Source organism: Humulus lupulus, chromosome 4 (assembly GCF_963169125.1).
Source record: "Humulus lupulus chromosome 4, drHumLupu1.1, whole genome shotgun sequence".
Taxonomy (NCBI): Eukaryota; Viridiplantae; Streptophyta; class Magnoliopsida; order Rosales; family Cannabaceae; genus Humulus; species Humulus lupulus.
Genome location: NC_084796.1, coordinates 234,368,185 through 234,389,919, shown reverse-complemented (window position 1 = coordinate 234,389,919; position 21,735 = coordinate 234,368,185). Strand labels below are relative to the sequence as shown.

The 21,735-nt window shown below is 34.7% G+C and overlaps 2 protein-coding genes across 3 annotated transcripts; one reads left to right on the top strand and one right to left on the bottom strand.

Moving 5' to 3' along the window:
• The first annotated feature begins 2,090 nt into the window (after positions 1-2,090).
• On the top strand, positions 2,091-14,482 carry LOC133831328 (purple acid phosphatase 22-like). Of its 2 annotated transcripts, none has more exons than XM_062261587.1 (5): positions 2,091-2,433; positions 2,518-2,812; positions 10,273-10,841; positions 11,006-11,094; positions 11,689-12,909. In XM_062261587.1, the coding sequence occupies exons 1-5, from the start codon at positions 2,269-2,271 to the stop codon at positions 11,960-11,962; spliced, it is 1,392 nt and encodes a 463-aa protein (XP_062117571.1). In that variant the 5' UTR covers positions 2,091-2,268; the 3' UTR covers positions 11,963-12,909. The 2 variants fall into 2 exon arrangements, with proteins under 2 accessions (XP_062117571.1, XP_062117572.1); XM_062261588.1 differs by lacking the exon at positions 11,689-12,909 and adding an exon at positions 14,015-14,482 and having other exon boundaries at positions 2,116-2,433.
• A 2,054-nt stretch (positions 14,483-16,536) lies between these two features.
• LOC133833003 (uncharacterized) lies at positions 16,537-17,651 on the bottom strand. Its single transcript, XM_062263268.1, has 3 exons — positions 16,968-17,651; positions 16,752-16,826; positions 16,537-16,668 (listed from the first exon to the last, which is right to left on the bottom strand). Exons 1-3 carry the CDS (start codon positions 17,649-17,651, stop codon positions 16,537-16,539), a joined length of 891 nt encoding a protein of 296 aa, XP_062119252.1.
• Between the last annotated feature and the right edge of the window lie 4,084 nt (positions 17,652-21,735).

The window sequence follows — 21,735 nt, the reverse complement described above, 5'->3', positions numbered from 1 at the left end:
ACATCCAAAATCTGTATCACAAATATTGTCCACTCAACCATACATAGTCTGGTGGTGAGGGTGAGATGGCCTTGGTGATTTTGTCTTTAATATTTTGTAAAAAGTGCTTTTAGCCTCTTCTAATATATAGAAATAATTTGTATATTTCAAATTCTATTGCGTGGAGAGACTTCGTTGTTTGACAACAGACATGGGTTATACTTATTGATACATAATATTGAATATAAGCAAAATAAACACGCACATATATATAGCCCAAATATATATTCTATATAAAAATATGTAAACACAAATTATTGTTTTTAATAATTTTTTATTTTTTAAACTTTAACTGATTATTCTCATATTTAATATAATATTTTTATATTTAATGGTAGATTATAAATATGATTTATACTTAAATAAAATTAAATAAATTAAAATAGAATATTTTACAATGATAATTATTTACAAATAATAAAACCATATATTTTATAAAATAAATAAAATTTAATTAAACTTAAACTTAATATTGCATATAATATATAATATTTTTTTGTTATTGTCAAATTCAAAAACTATAACAAACATAAACAAAAATAAATAAATTAATTAATTAATTAAAATATGATATTTTTAAGATGTTTTATGATAATTTAAATAATTAAATCATATTTATTTAAAAATAATAAAGACATACATATCATTTTGTATCTTATAAATTTGTGTGATAGTTTGTTTTTTTATCAATTGATTGAAGTTTTTTTTCTTCATCAAATTAAACAAAGGACATTGTGAGATATATTAGAAATTAAAAATTATTGATGCATGTATACTACATTGTGTTTAGATATCATATATATGTAGAGATTATTATATAAATATTTATATATATTATAGAACTATAATTCATTTTATTATATATATTTTTTAAACTGTGAATCAGTTTTTATTAAAATTATAGACAATATTTACAACTTTAAAATTAAGCAAACCCTGCATTTCACGTTGCTTCCATCTAGTATATATATATATATGAGTACATTCTTAATGGTTACTACCCATTGATAGTTACTTTAATATTAACAATTGGATTAAGATCAATGATTCATATTTATAATTGTTAATTAATATTTCTAAAAATAAATTTTGATTTTTAAAATTTTGGAAGGATTAGCTGATGAAAAACATGTATTTATTATGAAAATATAATATTGTAAACTTTTCATTTTTCAAATACATGTTAATTTCTAAATATAGCTAGTGTCTTTTATTGGATGGAAACAATATTAATTATGACAAAAAGAACTAAATTCGAAATTAATATAGATAAAAATATTTACCTGTTGGTGACTCACTATATTGCCACATCATCATAATTGTTAGTACCCATAAATGGCTAGTAACCATTAAAAAAATCTTCCATATATATATATATACTCCAATTATAATTATTAATATTTGAGGCTTGTTTTATAATCAAAGTTTTATGGCAGCGCCTCTTCCCCACCACAAACACTATAAATATATAATCCAAATTCACGGCGTGACTTGTGTTTTCATACATCATGACCATGCTTCCCTTCTAAGAGCTCTTATATGGTGGACAGACAGTGTGGACTCAGCCTCCAATAAGTCCTCAAAGCAACCTTTGTCTTGGATAAATATCAAATATTTAATTAATTAATTGCTATTATTAACTAGTTAATTACAAAATTAAATAACATCTACATTTTAGATCAGACGCATAATATAATCAAAACCCTGATGAAATATTAATACTTCTTCAGATTGAAGTGTTCTGAAGAGTTGAAGTTGACAAATTAAGATAAACTAATTTAATTATGGATAGAATATTCCTTTTTCATATAGTTTTCAAATTACATTAATTAATATATCCAACTAATTTACAATTACATATGCACACGGAAAGAAATGACGATATAAATGATGAAAAGGGAACACGTTCAACTATATTAATTATAAAATATTATCGAAATGATATAATTAATCAACAAATTATGCTTAATGGAATCTAATTTGAAGCTAAGCTAAGTTAATTAGTGCACGATAAATCTATTTGTGGTCAATGGCTTGCTAAGCATATCAACAACATATAAATTATTATCCAAAAAAAATAAAAAATAAAAATTGCAATGTTATAACTTGACGCCATTGCAAGCCAAATTATTCTCTTACGAACACAACTTTCGGTCAAAAATATCTCTTTGTATAAATGAACAAGCCCAGCTCGACTAAGTTTTCTATCATGTACATGCAAAACCATTGATGGGAAAAATGAACCAACTAAGAGTTATTTTCTATACCATCTTTCTTGCCAATTTCTTTCTCTGCCCTCAAATCCTTGAAGCTAAACATGACGATTTTCATCGATTCCCACCTGGAAAAATGGTCTTTCCTCCCAACAAACGATCTGACTCAGACCCTCAACAGGTATACACATTATTAATTCTTGAAACCCTTTATTCAAAATCTCTAAATATATACAGCTTTTTTATTCTTTGAATGGATTTTCAGGTACATATTTCTCTAGTGGGAAAAGACCACATGAGAGTATCGTGGAGTACAACGGAACACAAACACACCAAAACAGTAGTAGAATATGGGATAACACCAAATGAATATAATGCCACGGCCACCGGAGAATACACATCGTACAGGTACTTCTTCTATAGCTCCGGCAAGATCCACCATGTTACAATTGGACCATTGGAGCCGGCCACAACCTATTACTACCGGTGCGGCGGTTCCGGCCCGGAGTTCTCCTTCCGAACGCCTCCCGCGGCGTTTCCTCTCCAATTTGTTGTAGTTGGTAAGTTGCCTTTTTCCTTAATTAGATTGGTATACCTTTTATCTATAAACAATAGAAAATGCAAGTCTTTCTAAATAAAGTTACTGTTTTTTTTACAAAGATATATTACTAGCTAGCTTTGTTTTCACATAAAGCATATCAGTTACTAGCTTTAGTTTTTCTTTATGCAATGTTGTACCCTTTTTGGGTTAGTGATGAGTGAGTTAGGCGAAGGCTTTTTATTGTTGCTTTAAGGTCACGGAAATTTGGCAAAACGAATTTGTAGAGTGTAAACTACGTGTTAATTGTATTATCTGGGGTGAAAGCAACTTTGGAAAGTTGCACAAGGAAACAGTAATCTAATTCTTAGGTTCAGATTTCAATTAAGGAATAATTGAAATCATACGTATGCCATTGTGACGTAGAGATTATATATTTTCTCAGATGATATAATTCTTCTTTTATATATATTTGCAATTTTTCTTTGGTCCTTTATAATTTGAAGCTGAATCTGGTTCAAAACCCACATCATATTTAGGCACAACATTTGGAAATCTTTCACGCAACTTATTATTATAATATATTTTAGCAAAACAATTGTTCAAATTAAACGTAGTAATAACTTACAAAGCTACTAGATAACCATACATATTACTTTTAGTATGTAAATTAATGGCAAGTCTTCTTTTTTTTCTTTTTTGAAAGAGAATTGCTAAGGGCACCACCAATGCTCTGTTAAGACTGGTTATAACTGATTGTAATTACTTGTACATTCTGTTATTTTACAGCTTACAGTTAGTTATTTATACTTAGTGTTAGCTGCAATTCGGTTAGATAGTTAGTTATGCTTTCTCCTGCTGTAATCTCTATTTATACTCTTGTATATTCATTCATTGAAATCAATCGAGAGATTACACAATTCATAGCCTTTGTCAAAACCTTTACATGGTATCAGAGCCCATACGATTCTGTTTTTCGTTGAGTTCTTGATCTTCTTTCCTTGAGTTCTTGATCTTCATCTCCTTTTCTGTTCATCCATGGCTTCTGCTGTTCCCTCATCTATGACTTCTTCTTCGTTTGCACCTGTTGTCTTTTCTCACAATCTTTCTGTAAAGCTGGACAATCACAATTTTCTTCTCTGGAGGCCTCAGGTTCTTGCTGCCATCAGAGGCCATATGCTTGAAGATTACATCGATCTTGACTACACGCCTCCATTGAAATTTCTCACGGATGCTGATCGTGTGGCTGGTCACATCAATTCGGCGTATACTCAGTGGAAGCAACAAGACAATCTCCTGTTTTCATGGCTCCTATCCTCCATGTCTGAAAGTATTCTTACTCGAGTTGTTGGTTCTGACACCTCGGCTCAGGTTTGGTCTGTTCTTGATACTTACTTCACTACTCAAACTAATGCTAAGATCGATCAATTTCACACTCAATTGCGAAATCTAAAGAAAGGCTCCCTATCTTTGAATGATTACTTACTCAAGATTAAGTTTCTAGTTGATCAGCTCAGCTCTGTAGGTCACACTACCACTGCGAAAGACCACATCACTGCGATTTTTAATGGTCTTCCGCCTGAATACGATGTTTTTGTCATCTCCATCAATTCTCGTCAATCGACTTATACTGTTGCCGAAATTGAATCTCTTCTTCTCTCTCAAGAAAGCCGTTTGGAGAAACATAATCGCGATCTTGATTCCAGTCCTCAGGTCAATGCCGCGTACAGACGAGGTGGTTCGGCTTCATTCTCTAACCCTGGGTATGGTCGATTCTCTCCATCGCCTCACTCTCAAGGTTCCTTACCTTCTGTTGGCCGTGGTAATTTCTGGAATCCATATGCTGGTGGTCGTGGCCGTGTTTCTAATCCTGGTAGATCGTACAATGAAGGTTTCCCCAATTCTGCGACTCCTCAAGAAAATCGTCCAGTTTGTCAGCTGTGCTCCCGTCCAGGCCACTACGCATCGCGGTGTTATCAACGTTTTAACATTGATTTTCCAGGTTTTGGAGCTCAACCTGCAGAAAAATCGACCTCTTCCATGAATGCTCTCATAGCTTCTTCAGACATGGTTAATGATTCCTCGTGGTATCCTGACTCGGGAGCAACGAATCACTGCACAAATAATGATCAGAATCTCTTGAGCAAGAGTCCATATTCTGGATCTGACCAATTGCATGTTGGTGATGGCTCGGGTCTATCTATCTCCAACATTGGTAAGTCTGCTATACAGTCTCTCTGCCCTTCCAAACCTCTATTCTTGAATCAACTTTTGCATGTTCCTACTATCAAGAAAAACCTTATCAGTGTTTCCCAATTAACTAAGGATAATCATGTCTACTGTGAATTTCATTCTGACTTTTGCCTTGTGAAAGATCAGGTCACCAATCAAACTCTGATGCGAGGGACCCTTAACAACGGTCTCTATGCTTTTCCATCGTCTGCAGTCCAGCTTGTTCATCCTAGCTCAGTGCCTTCCCCCTCCTTGCCTACCAATTTGAATAAATCATTACCTCAGTCTATGTCACATTGTTTTTCTGCTGATGTATCTAGCTCTAAGTCTCAATGTAATTCTGAATTTGTGTTATGGCACAACAGATTGGGTCACCCATCTGCTAAGATTGTAAAGTCCATTCTCTCTGCATGTAATCTTCCTCACATTAATAAAACACAGTTTGATTTTTGCTCATCTTGTTGTCAAGGCAAAATACACAAATTCCCTTTTCCTACTTCTACATCTGAGTATACTACACCACTAGAGCTTATTCATTCTGACCTATGGGGGCCAGCTCCCATTGTGTCTTCAAATGGCTACAGATATTACATACATTTTATAGATTCTTTTTCAAGGTATACCTGGATATATCTACTTAAAACCAAATCTGAAGCCATACAAACTTTTCGAAACTTTAAGACTCAGATTGAAAATGAACTTGGCTATAAGATAAAATCAATCCAAACGGATTAGGGAGGTGAGTACCAGGCCTTTACTCATTACCTCCTAGAGAATGGCATCACTCATCATGTCTCCTGTCCCAAAACTTCTGAGCAAAATGGTCTTGCTGAGCGCAAGCACCGGCATATCATTGAGATGTCCCTTACTCTTCTTGCAAATGCCTCATTGCCTCTAAAATTCTGGGATGAATCTGTTCGAACCTCTGTCTACCTAATCAATCGTTTGCCCTCTCCTGTTATTTCAAATACATCTCCTCTTTTTCGTTTGTTCCAAAAACAACCAGATTACTCTAAGCTCAAAACATTTGGTTGTGAGTGTTTCCCTAATATCAGACCCTACAATTCTCACAAGCTTCAATTCAGATCTGAGTCCTGCACTTTTCTTGGATATAGCTACAATCATAAAGGCTATAAATGCCTTTCCAAATCAGGTAGGATCTATATCTCTCGTGATGTTATTTTCAATGAGCATAAGTTCCCTTATTCATCACCTATTTTACCAGTGCAGCCTCATACTCAAATATCATCTCCTTCCACTACTTCAATTCCTTTGTTATCCAAAATTCGTACCACTGTTCCTATATCATCCACGCCTCAAACATCTGCATCTCTTCATGTTCCTCTTCATTCATTGTCTCCTTCTTCACCATCTACTTCCCCTTCTCGGTCCTCTCCCTCTTCATCCCATTTCCAGCCACTTAATCCACCTCTTCCACCTCCTTCTCACCTTTCCGCTGCCTCTTCTCCATTGCCTCAAGATCCACCTTCCACTTGTCCACCCCCACCCGAGACTGTAAAAGCAGATGATCCTTTGTTACCTATTTCAAGATCTAACCAGAATCAACATCAAATGGTAACTCGTTCTAAAGTAGGGGTTTACAAACCGAAGGTGTTCATCACCTCTAGAGAGCCTTTGACCCTTAATGATGCTTTGACTAGTCCTCATTGGAAATCTGCTATGGATGCTGAGTTCAGAGCTTTAGAACAAAATGATACTTGGACTCTAGTGGAGCTGCCACCAAACCGAAGAGCCATTGGGTGTAAATGGGTTTTTAAGGTAAAAGAGAATCCTGATGGTTCAGTTCAAAAGCACAAGGCGAGATTGGTGGCTAAGGGTTTTAATCAGCAATATGGTTTTGATTTTACTGAGACATTTAGTCCAGTAATCAAACCAACATCTATTCGGGTCATTTTCTCCTTAGCTCTCTCTTATGGCTGGCCTATCAAACAACTAGACATCAATAATGCTTTTTTGAATGGCCAGCTACAAGATGAAGTTTTTATGACCCAACCTCCTGGTTTTGAGACTCAACATAATCCTCCACTGGTTTGCAAGTTGAAAAAGGCTCTCTATGGCTTGAAACAAGCCCCTCGAGCATGGTTTGAAAAGCTTCGAGCAACTTTACTTTCTCTGCATTTTCATAACTCTCAAGCTGATCAATCTCTCTTTTTAAGGTTTGACAATGGCTCACCTCTCTTTGTTCTAGTATATGTAGATGACATATTGGTGACAGGTAGATCAGCTACTGAAATGCATCATTTGATCTCTCATCTGAATTCTGTGTTTGCTCTCAAGGATCTTGGTGATGTTCATTACTTTCTTGGCATCCAAGTGGCCAAAACATCTCAAGGATATCACTTATCTCAGTCTAAGTATATCACAGACTTACTATGCAGATCAAAAATGCAGTTTGCTAATGGTCTCCCTACTCCTATGGTTGGTGGCGAAAAACTTTCTGCTTCGGGTAGTGATCCTATTCAGGATCCAAAGCTTTATCGCAGTTTGGTGGGGGCTCTTCAGTATGCAACTATCACACGTCCAGAGATCTCCTTTGCTGTTAGCAAAGTTTCTCAATTTATGCATAATCCACTTGAGTCTCACTGGAAAACTGTCAAGCGTCTTCTTAGATATCTGAAGCACACTCTGGACTATGGCCTTCATTTTCGGGTTAGCTCTTCTCTTAATCTGGTTGGCTTCTGTGATGCTGATTGGGCATCGGACCCCGATGACCGTCGATCTACCTCTGGCATGTGCGTTTATCTTGGTCCAAATCTGGTATCCTGGTCATCTAAGAAGCAAGCTACTGTTTCCCGGTCTAGCACGGAGGCAGAGTACCGAAGTTTGGCTACTCTTACTGCTGAAATTACTTGGCTTCAAGCTCTACTTACTGAACTGAAGATTGCCCAACCTCATCCTCCTGTGCTTTGGTGTGATAACCTTAGCACTGTCCTCCTCTCAGCCAATCCCATTCAACATGCTCGGACCAAGCATATTGAGCTAGATTTATACTTTGTCAGGGAAAAAGTGCAGAGAAAGCAAATTGTAGTTCGTCATGTTCCTGCTCAAGATCAGACTGCTGACATTCTCACCAAAGCCCTCTCACATTCTCGGTTCTTCTACTTGCGGTCCAAACTAAGAGTTGAGTCCTTATCCACTCTTAGTTTGAGCGGGGGTGTTAAGACTGGTTATAACTGATTGTAATTACTTGTACATTCTGTTATTTTACAGCTTACAGTTAGTTATTTATACTTAGTGTTAGCTGCAATTCGGTTAGATAGTTAGTTATGCTTTCTCCTGCTGTAATCTCTATTTATACTCTTGTATATTCATTCATTGAAATCAATCGAGAGATTACACAATTCATAGCCTTTGTCAAAACCTTTACATGTTAAGACTGGTTATAACTGATTGTAATTACTTGTACATTCTGTTATTTTACAGCTTACAGTTAGTTATTTATACTTAGTGTTAGCTGCAATTCGGTTAGATAGTTAGTTATGCTTTCTCCTGCTGTAATCTCTATTTATACTCTTGTATATTCATTCATTGAAATCAATCGAGAGATTACACAATTCATAGCCTTTGTCAAAACCTTTACATGGTATCAGAGCCCATACGATTCTGTTTTTCGTTGAGTTCTTGATCTTCTTTCCTTGAGTTCTTGATCTTCATCTCCTTTTCTGTTCATCCATGGCTTCTGCTGTTCCCTCATCTATGACTTCTTCTTCGTTTGCACCTGTTGTCTTTTCTCACAATCTTTCTGTAAAGCTGGACAATCACAATTTTCTTCTCTGGAGGCCTCAGGTTCTTGCTGCCATCAGAGGCCATATGCTTGAAGATTACATCGATCTTGACTACACGCCTCCATTGAAATTTCTCACGGATGCTGATCGTGTGGCTGGTCACATCAATTCGGCGTATACTCAGTGGAAGCAACAAGACAATCTCCTGTTTTCATGGCTCCTATCCTCCATGTCTGAAAGTATTCTTACTCGAGTTGTTGGTTCTGACACCTCGGCTCAGGTTTGGTCTGTTCTTGATACTTACTTCACTACTCAAACTAATGCTAAGATCGATCAATTTCACACTCAATTGCGAAATCTAAAGAAAGGCTCCCTATCTTTGAATGATTACTTACTCAAGATTAAGTTTCTAGTTGATCAGCTCAGCTCTGTAGGTCACACTACCACTGCAAAAGACCACATCACTGCGATTTTTAATGGTCTTCCGCCTGAATACGATGTTTTTGTCATCTCCATCAATTCTCGTCAATCGACTTATACTGTTGCCGAAATTGAATCTCTTCTTCTCTCTCAAGAAAGCCGTTTGGAGAAACATAATCGCGATCTTGATTCCAGTCCTCAGGTCAATGCCACTCTTAGTTTGAGCGGGGGTGTTAAGACTGGTTATAACTGATTGTAATTACTTGTACATTCTGTTATTTTACAGCTTACAGTTAGTTATTTATACTTAGTGTTAGCTGCAATTCGGTTAGATAGTTAGTTATACATCTCCTGCTGTAATCTCTATTTATACTCTTGTATATTCATTCATTGAAATCAATCGAGAGATTACACATTTCATAGCATTTGTCAAAACCTTTACATGCTCTACAAACCGTTATTAGTATAATTTAATATTTATTTATTTAAATTTAATAAATATTATATAATATTACTAATTAATCATAAGTGTTACCTCCTATATGCATTAGCCATCTTTAAGGTCAACTAACAATCCTTTTTGTGAAAAGGTAGAATAATGCTAAGAAGATATACTCTCCATTTTTCAATATTTTTAAGAGCTAAAAATTAAAATCATTTTAACATTTTCGAAAGGATGCATGGGGTAGGACAAAACTTTCACATCTAATACGAGCTTAATAAAAAATATACGAAAAATATTTCATAATGAGTGATCGACAAAATATCTTTTAGTCACCCCTGGAAATACCAATATTATCATTAATTCTTTTTTCTTAACTCTATATGTCTATTAAAACTTTCAACAGACACCATTAATTTAACCTTTAATACTATAACAAATTATTTAAATAATCTTCAACTATTAATTAAGAAAATTTAATTATTAATTAGGACTTACATGTGAAAATGTCAGTTGATAAATTATTTAAACTCAAAAGCTTATTTATTAATTTATGGGCACATGAAGCAAGTAGTTTCAAGCTATAGCTATATATAGCTGCATACGACATTGTAATAGCTAAAAACGACGTCGTTTTGACAGGAGACCTAGGCCAAACGGAATGGACCTCATCGACTCTGAAACATGTAGAGAGCAAAGACTACGACGTGTTGCTACTCCCGGGAGACCTCTCCTACGCCGACACCCAGCAGCCACTTTGGGACTCCTTCGGCCGATTGGTGGAGCCCTACGCTAGCCGCCGCCCATGGATGGTCACCCAAGGCAACCACGAGGTCGAGACCATCCCCATCATCTTCTCCGAACCTTTCAAGGCCTACAACGCCAGGTGGCCCATGCCCTACCAGCAGAGTGGCTCCATCTCCAACCTATACTACTCCTTCGAGGTCGCCGGAGCTCACGTCATTATGCTCGGTTCCTACACAGATTTCGACACCGATTCCGATCAGTTCCGGTGGCTGGCCGCCGACCTCGCCGGACTCGATCGGGAGAAGACGCCGTGGGTGTTCGTGCTGGTGCACGCGCCGTGGTACAACACGAACTTGGCTCACCAAGGGGAAGGGGAGAGTATGAGGAAAGCTTTGGAGGAGTTGCTTTATAAGGCTCGTGTTGATGTCGTTTTCGCTGGTCATGTTCATGCCTATGAGCGTTTTGTAAGTTTTTTTTTTTTGAGGAAAATAAATATTTGCTTCTAGTTTTGAGATGATTAATTCTTCATTTCTAATTATATAACTGATTTGAAAGCTTGTAATTATAATTTATTTTGTTTGATTTTGATCAGATTTTGGAGTAATGATTTTGTGATTTGATTTTTCAGACAAGGATTTACAACAAAGAAGCTGAGTCGTGTGGTCCGATGTACGTGACCATTGGTGACGGAGGGAACAGAGAGGGACTAGCACTAACGTAAGCTATTTTATACCACAATATGACTTAAGTAATTTCGTAAATAACCATTTTTTCGAAAACTTTTTTTTTTGACAAATCTAACAATTTTTTTACTATTGTTTTTAAATTTATTATTAATTTGACATATTTATACTGCTCCATACTTCTCACTCTGAAACTGATATATATATATATATATTTTAAAAAATACTTGTTTTTATTATTGTTGGACGGTTTCTGATTTTTTTTTCTTTTCCAAAAACACAATTTTTATTATAAAAATACACCTCACTACACCCAACATCTACTGAATATCAACTACACATTTTTACCACATATTTACTCCACATATACTAACACGGTAAAGATATAATAAAAAAAAAAGAGAACTTTACAAAAATATGGGAAAAAATAAATTACTTTCTATATTTATGGGCATTAAAGTTAGGCCACAAAATATGGTAATTCTAGAAAAAAAAAGTTTAAAATATGAGAATTCCACAAAATACCATAAAAAAAAAATACATACACTATCTGTCTTACTTTCCTCTTTCTCTCCATCTCTCACGTATTATTTACTTGCTCTCTCCATTTTTCTCACAACAATGGCAGCCAACCATGGCAGCCAACCATTTTCTCTCACAACAATAGAAGCTCTCTCACACCGGCAAATGGACGACGTATCTCCGGTCACCGCCAACGCCATCTCCGATTCATATTCTTCTTCGCATTCTTCTTCGTTTTCACGTTATTCTTCTTCTTCTTCTTCTTCATCTTCTTTACGTTCTTCTGCGTCTTCTTTGTTGTTTCAGATCTGTTTTTTCTTTTATTTTCAGATCTGGTTTTCTTTTACAAATCTGGTTTTTTTTTTTCTAAATCTGTCTAAGTAACCAGTTACTGTCATGATTCTGTTTTGTTTTCAGATTTGAGTTTTTTATAGACTTAGCTGTAACCAGTTACCTTATTTAATTTTCTTCTTCGTGGTTGTTTTTAAATCTGATTTTGTTTTTAAGATTTGGTTTTCTTTATAAAACTATCTAACTAACCAGTTACTGTCACGATTTTATTTTATTTTTCAGATGTGAGTTTTTTTGTGGACCTAGTTGTAACCATTACTTTATTTAATCTCCTTCTTCGTGTGTTATTTTTAAATCTGATTTTATTTTTCAAATTTGGTTTTTTTTTATAAAACTACCTAGGTAACCAGTTACCTTCTTCGATCTTCTTCTTCTTGGTTATTTTCATATTTGATTTTTTTTCTTCAGATGTAGTTTTTTTTTAAAGATTTGGTTAAGTAACTAGTTACCAATTAATTGTTATTTTGATAGGGGTAACCAGTTACCACCTTCTTCTTCTTCTACTACTACTTCTCAGATTAATTTTTTATTTTCTAAGGTTTTTTTTCTAGGTTTGGCTGAGTAACTAGTTATTAATCAGTTATTTTAATAGGGGTAACCGGTTACCTTCTTCTTCTTCTTCTTTACTGGATGTATTATGATCTGCTTTTTTTTCTTCCAAATCTGTCAGTAACCATTTACAATTCATTCGAGTACTTGCCATGAGTACTTGCCATGATAGTTAAAATTGATAGTAGTAACCGGTTACTGCTACATTACTAAAAAATCTAAATTTATTTTTATAATGGTAATCAGTTATTATTTAAAATGAAATTAAATGGCATATATACATCTCCAACAATAATCCAAAACATACATATGTATAATGACATAACCCAGACATCATCATCATCACCACAATTAGTGAAAGTCATTCTCATCACCTCATATATATAAAATTAATATAATAACAATAATAATACATCCATAATATATATATAAATGTGTACTATTTTATAATCTTATATATATGTATATACATAAAAAAAAATATAATAGCAATAATATATATTGGAAAAAATTATATGGTTTTATATATACGATTAATTGTATATATATATGTATATATATTATTAACTTAAATATGATTAAAAAATATATAATAATAAAAATATCCTGTAATTAAAAAAATCAATATTGAAATTATATGGTATATTTTAATAAAATTACAAAAATATGAGGAAAAAATTCCATAAAAATATAAATAAATAATTTATGCCATACAAAACTTAAAGGAAAAAAAATGCCATATTTATCAAAGTTTTTAAAAAAATCTCATATTTCATGTAATTTCCTCTAAAAAAAACAAAACTAACAAAGAACTACAAAAAAAAAAAGAAAAATTCTCTATTTTTTTCTCTAAATTTGAGGCTCACAGTTTTAACATTAAGAGGCCCAAATCCGGTCATTTAGACAAAAGCCCGATTCACAACAAGTATAGCCCAATAAGATAATCAGGTTGATGATCATGGTTAATAGATTGGGAAATTCACAAAAATATCTAATATTTTAAAAAAAAAATACTAAAATACAGGAAAAAATTACATGGAGGACACAATCATAAATACGAATTTAAAAAAAAAAAGTTTATAAATTTATAACAATAAAAAAATTTGTAATTAAAGTTTACAAATTTGTAATCATATATTACAATTTTGTAATAAACATTAAATAAAAAATTGTAACATATAGTTACAGAGCTATTACAACTACTATTATCCTTTTTTTTGTGTGTAAAATTATGTATTATTTTAACCTTTTTTTTTTAAATTTACAGTGGTAAGTATAATTTGTTCAATTAGATACTATGAATGATGCTTTTTATCACCCCAAGACTAAAATTTAATTATTCTCAGCTGGAAATTAGATCGTACACCCATGTTTTGGTCTCTAGTTGAAGTGCAAAAACATTATTATCATCCTCTAATTGTCATGTGTGGTTGAATTTTTATTTATTATATTTTAAAAATCTAGTCAAAGTAATTAAAAAAAATTGAAGTGTGGTACAATTGATTCATCTAATGTTTTGTGTGTATATATAGGTTCCAAAATCCTCCTTCACCCCTATCGTTGTTCAGACAATCAAGCTTCGGACATGGGCGATTGAATGTGGTGAATGAGACACATGCACATTGGTCATGGCACCGTAACAACGACTTGAATTCAGTCGAGGCTGATCACTTGTGGTTTCAAAGCTTGAGTACCACCAAAAATTGCTGGGACCAAAGTTCTGAACCACCATCAACATCATCCTCTTCTATAAATCATCATGATGAGCTATAACACCCACATATACTGTATAACATTTATAGCCCTTTAATCACCTTACCCAACTCCACACCACCAAATAATATTCATATTAATGAGTTCTGATAATGATCAAATCAATGATGATGTTTATTTGATTTGGTTCGCACTTGGAGGTTGGAAGATTACAAGCTAAGCTAATTTAGGGGTTAATTGAATTTGACTTTGATTCTTTCTTGTTGCCATCTGTTTTTTTTTAAAAACTTGTGTAGCTCTTTACAATGGTTTTGCTCTTACGAAAATTAGATGAACGGTTGATTCAATTGATCTTCGTTTTGTATTGTTATGAAATATTATAGGAATAATATTTTCCTTTTTTTTTAAGTTAAAAATGGGATTCCCATATCCTATAACACAACTATTACCAATATCCAATATCAAACAATAAAAATGTATCAATCTCAAAAGCAAGGCACCAATGTGGATATCAAACAAGTGAGGATAAACCTTGGGATCATAAACCACCTTAAATCCTTTACTATGTTGGGAATTCAAACAAAGTCTCACATGAATTAAAAATAGAGAAGAAATAGAGTTAATAAGTATAGAAAACATTTCCATTCATATAAAGTCTTTTAGCTAGAATTCAATAGAAAAAACTCGAGTGCTTTAACCAAAAATGGACAATATCATACCAATGTGGATATTGTGGTGTCTATAGAGTTCCCTAACAGTGGTGTCTGAACCAGATTGCAGTCCCAATCATGTGGGTGGATTCTTGATGTTGAACAAAGGAGGAGAGCTTTGGTAAGCTGTGGTGGGTTCCATGGCTAAACTCTATGGAACATGCAATGTTGTTAGCCTAAATAGAATAGGCTCTCAAGGTACTCTAGTGTTTCACATAAGGTGTGCGGTCTCAACACAGTGATGATAAGTAAACTTGATGGAGCAATGTGCAAGGTTCAATTTGCTTCAAGAAAAAGGCTCGAATCATTATATTATTGTGGTCCTTTGTTTGAGGGAGATTGTTGAGAATTCAAACAAAGTCCCACATTGATTAAAAGTGAAGAAGAAATGTGATTAACAACTGTAGGCACATATTCATTAGTATAAGGCTTTTTGCATAGAATCCAAAAGAAAAGCCACGAAGGCCATGGTCCAAAGTTGACAATACCATAGGAATTTTATTGAAAAGTTTGGTACCTCTTTGTTAAACTTTGTGTTAATGTGGGCTCCACTATGTTTGCTATCCATCTATATTCTTCAAGTTTCTCCTAAGCCAAATACTTTATTAACGTATTTGAATTATTATCATAGATATATGCGTTTTTTAAGTGCGATTCTTTCATGTCTAGTACAACACAAATGAGTCACAATAGACAACGTATCTTTCTTACAACAATCCTAATTTTTGTAGAAAAAAATTTATTCGCAAAGTTTCCTTGTAAACTTTAGTCAACGTTATGTATTCAACTATTGTGATAGACAAAGTAACACAGTATTATAACCTTAATTATCATGAAACCACTCCTCATGCATATGTCACTGCCAAAACATGAGCTTACTCTCAAAGTACTTTATAGATATCTCAATATCCATTTTACTACTACCTAATTATCCTTACTAGGTGCTAGGCCCAAAAATACTTGGCCTAGCCCAGAGCTTGTTTTGAACATAATTGTCGGGCCTAAAGTTTTTTTCATGTCCCAATTGACATTTTTACAAATAATCAATACAGAGCGTTTAAGTAAGTGAGTTTACGAGAATTTAGTAGTTAGGCTTTTGCGCAAAAGGTAACATATAACCCATCGGCAGAAGCCATAAAATGTATCATTAATAATTCATACATTTGACCTCTACAAGAAGAAAAGAAAGTATAGGCAGGAAAGTTGGTTATATTTTAACCAATCACCTTCTCCCACTTGTTTGAAATCTCTTCTCAAATTATAAATAGTCCATGTTGCGAACAACAAAGGCATCAATATTCTCAACTAAGTTTACTATCCATCTATATTCTTCAAGTTTAAGGCAAATACTTTATTAACATATTTGAATTATTATCATATATATATATGCTTTTTTTTTTTTTGATGAAAAGGAGAAATTATATTGCACTAAACAAATTACAACCACCAGATTAGAAAAAACCAACCACACAGCAGCTTAAATCAGCTGAACAAAATCATAAAGACTACAATTCTTGCTCAATTATTTATGACTAATTCTACCCTGTAATCTACTCTTTATATTCCTTTTAATCATTGTAACTATGTTGTGGGGAGTGTACGACATATGCGAAAAAAAACACAAGTTTCTGCTACACCAGATATGGTACACTGATGCAGCTAGACAAGCTAAATAAATGCGGTGCATCACTGATTTTGGCTTCCCGTTCAGCCAGAGCTTCCAATTGATCCACTGCTTCGGTCACATAACAGCACCTAACCAGCTGTTTAACAGGTCCCAGACTTTTTGAGAAAAAATACAGTCAAAAAATAAATGACTATGTGATTCCTCATCTCTTTCACACACAGGACAAGCCGCAGAATCAATCACAATGTGACAACGAGCCAGATTATCTCTCGTTAGAAGGTGCCCAAGAACCGCCTGCCATAATATAAAACGATGTCTCGGCACAGAATAACTACTCCAAACAGCCTTGGCAAACCCCACCTGATCCTACTTCAGCATGTTGCTATACAACTGATGCAAAATTAGAACACCATGAGGAGCCGCACTTTCCAAAACCTTGCTAGAAAAATCCTCTCTCAAATAACAAATCTTATGCCTATACCAAGAGACATCTGGTTTCAGATGGTAATCCCAGATAGATTTACCTTTTAAATAGACTCCATCTATCCACTTCACCCAAAGGACATCTTGCTTTGAAGATAAAGCCCAAAGGTATTTAGCCAAGAGGATTTTATTCCAAATACAGCCTTCTTTGAACCCCAGACCTCCCATTACTTTCCGCAGACAAACTTGGGGCCATGAGGAGCAATGAAATTTGCTTCGATTGTTCCTCTCCCCCCAAAGAAAGTTGCGACAAAGTCTATCTATTTCATGAACCACACTAATAGGAAGCAAGACGATGTTCATCCAATAATTGCGCATACCATGCAACACAGAGTATATCAATTGGGTTCTCCCCGCAAATGAAAGATGCCTACTAGCCCACACATGGAGTCTATTATGAATTTTCTTGAGTATTTCACCACAATCAACTATCAGCCATCGTGTAGGCCTTAGAGAAATCCCCAAATATTTCAGAGGAAATTGCCCCTCACCAAGAGCAACTGACCTAAGAATATCATCTTTAATCTCAACTGCCACTCCCCCAAAATATACTTGAGATTTACTCAAATTAGCCTCCAAACCAGAGCTACGACAGAATTTCTTAAAACCATCAAAAAGAATCCGAACAGATTTCATATTCCCCTTACAGAACAAAATAAGATCGTCCGCAAAGCACAAATTAACCAGGTGCAAATTCTTACTGTTGACGCCGTTTTTCGTCAGCAGTGAAAGAAGAGCACGTAAACAATAACTGATAATGACCAATTTAAATATGACAACACAAACACACGATTTTTACGTGGTTCAGCAGTTAAATCTTCCTAGTCCATGAGTCTCTGTTATTAAACTCAAGATTATCTCTGAAAATTCTTAAGCATGAATTCTTTAGAGTTTTCTCTCAAGGTTCAGAATTTCGGTCCTTTACAATGGTGCATGACCTTTCTATTTATAGAGAAGGCTGCGGAATACTATCCCACATATTTTGGGTAGTTACTCTTTTTGTGAATAAAATTAATGGCTTTAAATGCCTATAATCAGATATAAAAGGAAACGTCCCCTGAAGACCAGGGGACGCATAACTGACCAAATAATATCCCATGATATTATGGGATTTACAAAAATAAATGCAGACTGCGTCTCTTATGGATAACACTCATAGATATTCTAGGTTTTTATCATATATCTCCAAGGCCTTAGCTTCCCAGGTTTCTCGCCAGCTCCCGAGCTAGAGACATCTCCCGAGGTCACATGGCTTGCGAAATCATATGTGCGTCGACCTCGGGACCCCTGATCCGAGGTCATCCCTGAAGATGGATGCGTCTCAGGAGCTACCTTTCGAGATCATGAACACTCCAAGGTCACCATACTCGAGGTCGTCTATGTCTTGCAGGCTCGATACTTAATCCTGGAACATACTTCCAACTATACGAGTTCATTTGCTGCGAATCCAACTTTCGAGGTCATATTTAACATAGCTCAAAATCTGGGTATAACACTTACAAAGAGGATGAAATCGAAATTCTTTATGCTTAGATACTTGACTCAATATTATGGTAAGATACTCCATTGCTAGAACAAAAAGCAGCGGAGAAATAGGGTCACCCTGCCTCAACCCTTTCTTCCCTTCAAAATGATCTTGTAATCTACCATTGAAAAGGAGCGTATAGGATGTTCCCGTCAAGCACTTCATAATCCAGCGAATAAATTTACCAGGGAAACAGAACGCGTTCAAAATATCCTCCATGAACTTCCAATCAACCGAGTCATAGGCCTTACTAAGATCGATTTTTATAACACAGCGGGGTGAAATATTCTTCCTGGAATACCCATGCAATATATCCTGAAGAATTAAGATGTTGTGAGCAAGTTGTCAATTTTGGACAAACGCACCTTGATTCTGATGAATTATCAAAGGAAGCACCCTAGCTGTTAGGGTCATTTTAGGTTTGTTTTAGAGATCGTTTTAGGTTGTGCTTTTAGTTATTTAGGATTGTTTAGTGCAGATTTATGCTTGTTTTCTTCTTGTTTCAGGTTTTAATGGTCAATTGCATAATATGGAGTGAAATGAGAAGAAACATGTTAAATATGATTAATAAGATGGATTTCGTGTTGATTGTGGAGTTTCAAGACATCATGTGTGGAAGATACTACATTAAAGAGGCTCAACACACGCCGTTTATGTTCTATAACGCAAGTCTGAGACTTTAAGCCACATTTTTACAAGAATTTATTCACTTTTTGGAAACATATCTAGAAATATAAGTTGTATATATTTCTCTTAGATTTCCACAGCTTTTTGAATCATTCAATTCGGAGTTATATTGAAGGAGTTATGATCAAAATACGATGAGCTGACACTGCAGGCTGTTCAAAACGAGTCAGTTTTATTCTGTGCAAACCAACGCCCCAGCGCTGTCGAGAAACAGAGAGCATATTTTAATGCGGGTTACAGCGCCTAGGCACTACGTTTCAGCGCCTCAGCGCTAGGGTCCGTACGGAAACACAATATTGGGTAATTTTCAAGGGTAATCTTGTCTTTTCATGCAAAAATGAATTAGGGTCTATAAAAGCTTCTTTAATGACGTTTTTAGAGGGGGAGATCAGATTAAGCAAGGAGGCACTTTTGGGAGTTCTGAACAGAGGGAGACGACGGCGGAGAGTGGAGGACACCATTGGAGGATCCATTCTTGAGTTTTCATCTTTTATCTTTAATATTTTCATGTTTGTAATTGAATTCTATGACTGCTAGAATGAATATTATAGGCTAATTTCTCCTTTAGGGCTATTATGTGAATCTTTTGGAAACTTTTTTTATGGATTAATGCAGAATTCATGTTCTTCTTCATCTCTTTCAATTCCTTATAATCTGTGTTACTTGTGCAATTATTGATTGATCACCTCTAATTGTTATTTCATGAATCAAATTGAAATCTGAAAAGTGAACTTTGATATGCTTTGATTGTTTGGATGCAAACTCAATTTAGAACGAAAGTATCTAAATTTTTTGCATATTTTTCTGAGTTGCATGTTTAATGCCTTCTTCATGATTCAACTTACCATAGAAATATAAGAAGTTGTCATTTAGATTGAATTTTGTAAATCTTAACTAGATTATGAATTGTTTTTGCAACTTGTTCTTGAATAGGGAGAAGGGGATATAATTCTTGCATTAGGAAATAAAAGGGTGGAAAACAGAGGATCATAATTGTCCTAATTTCATGCGTAGCCTTAAAATATCGCAATAAGTTTTTGGCGCTGTTGCCGGGGACTATTTAATCAATATAAAATATAATTGATTGTTGATTCTAATTTGGTTTGTATATATATATATATTTTTTTTTTCTATGTTTGTTTTTTGTCTTGCGAGGAACTTGAGATGTCTCATATGCAAGTCCTCATGAATTTTTTTCAACACGACTTGGAGCATTTATACAAGGCATGGTGGAGATACAAAGCTTTGCTAATGAGGTTCCCATACCATGGTTTGTCCAAAGAGTGTCAATTAGAGAACTTCCTCAATGGGTTGAATGTTGAAACAAGAGAATGGATAGAAAGAGGAGATGGTACCACCAATTTCTACCAATTATCCGTGGATGAAGCCTATTGGATGTTGGAAGACATGGCAGAATACAATGAATGGTTGTATTGGAATTTTTCAGTGACCAACAAAGGATTGGAGATCACTTATAACAATATGGAGCCAACTTTTAACACTTGCACTCAAGGACCAAATGAGGAAAATTTGGATGATTTTCAAGAAGTAATTATAGAAGAGAAACCTCACCAAGCGGCTCAATCATGTTCATTGAAGGTATTGATGATGGAGTATATGGATAAAAATGAAGCTGTAATTCAAAGCCAAGATTCATCATTGAGGAATTTTGAAAATTCAAGAGGGAAAGAGCAAAGTGAGGAGGTCAATTTGGGGAATGGTGAGGAGATGGAGCTACCAATGGAAGAATTTGAACATCAAATGGAGTCCTCTTCAATCCAAAGTAAGGAAGAAAAGGAAGAGAAAATAGTAGTGTCGAATGCTATCTCTACCCAAGATGTGGATAAATTGTTTGAGCAAAGTAGTGAAGAAAGGCTACATCCACCATCACACTCCATGCAACAAGTACTCGATCCTCAATATAGTGAGCTAATGATAATGGAAAAGTACACATATGACGATCCTTATAGGCCACCACCATCTCCACCTCCATTAGAATCATTCCTTTGCATCCATCATGCTTATATTTCCAAAGAAAGTCAAGTTGAACATTGGAGCTCATCAATTCCAAATCTAGCCAAGCTTGAGGGCATTCCCAATGACAACCTTCAAGTTGTCTTGTATGACGCTTATTATGGGCGTCAACCACTCATTGATGTGTTTCGAAATATAAAACACTAACGAGGTTAGCAATGAGAGTCACTACAATGGAGCAATACATTGGATTACAGGGAAGTTTTCTTTTCCTTTTCTTTTATTTATACATTGGGGACAATGTTTAGATTAAGTTTGGGGGAAGGGATTTGATTTTTATTGCTTTGCTCATTGTAGATATCTTAGTTTGTTTAAGTTTTGTTAGGTTTAGGTTTATATTTACTTTTATGTTTTGAGTCATGTTTTAGAGTATAAATTAAGTTGACAATAATGACCATTTCAATCTGATTGACTGTTTTGTAGTATAATCCAAAGGAAAAAAATTTGTGCTTCTAAATTAATCTGTGTGCTTGG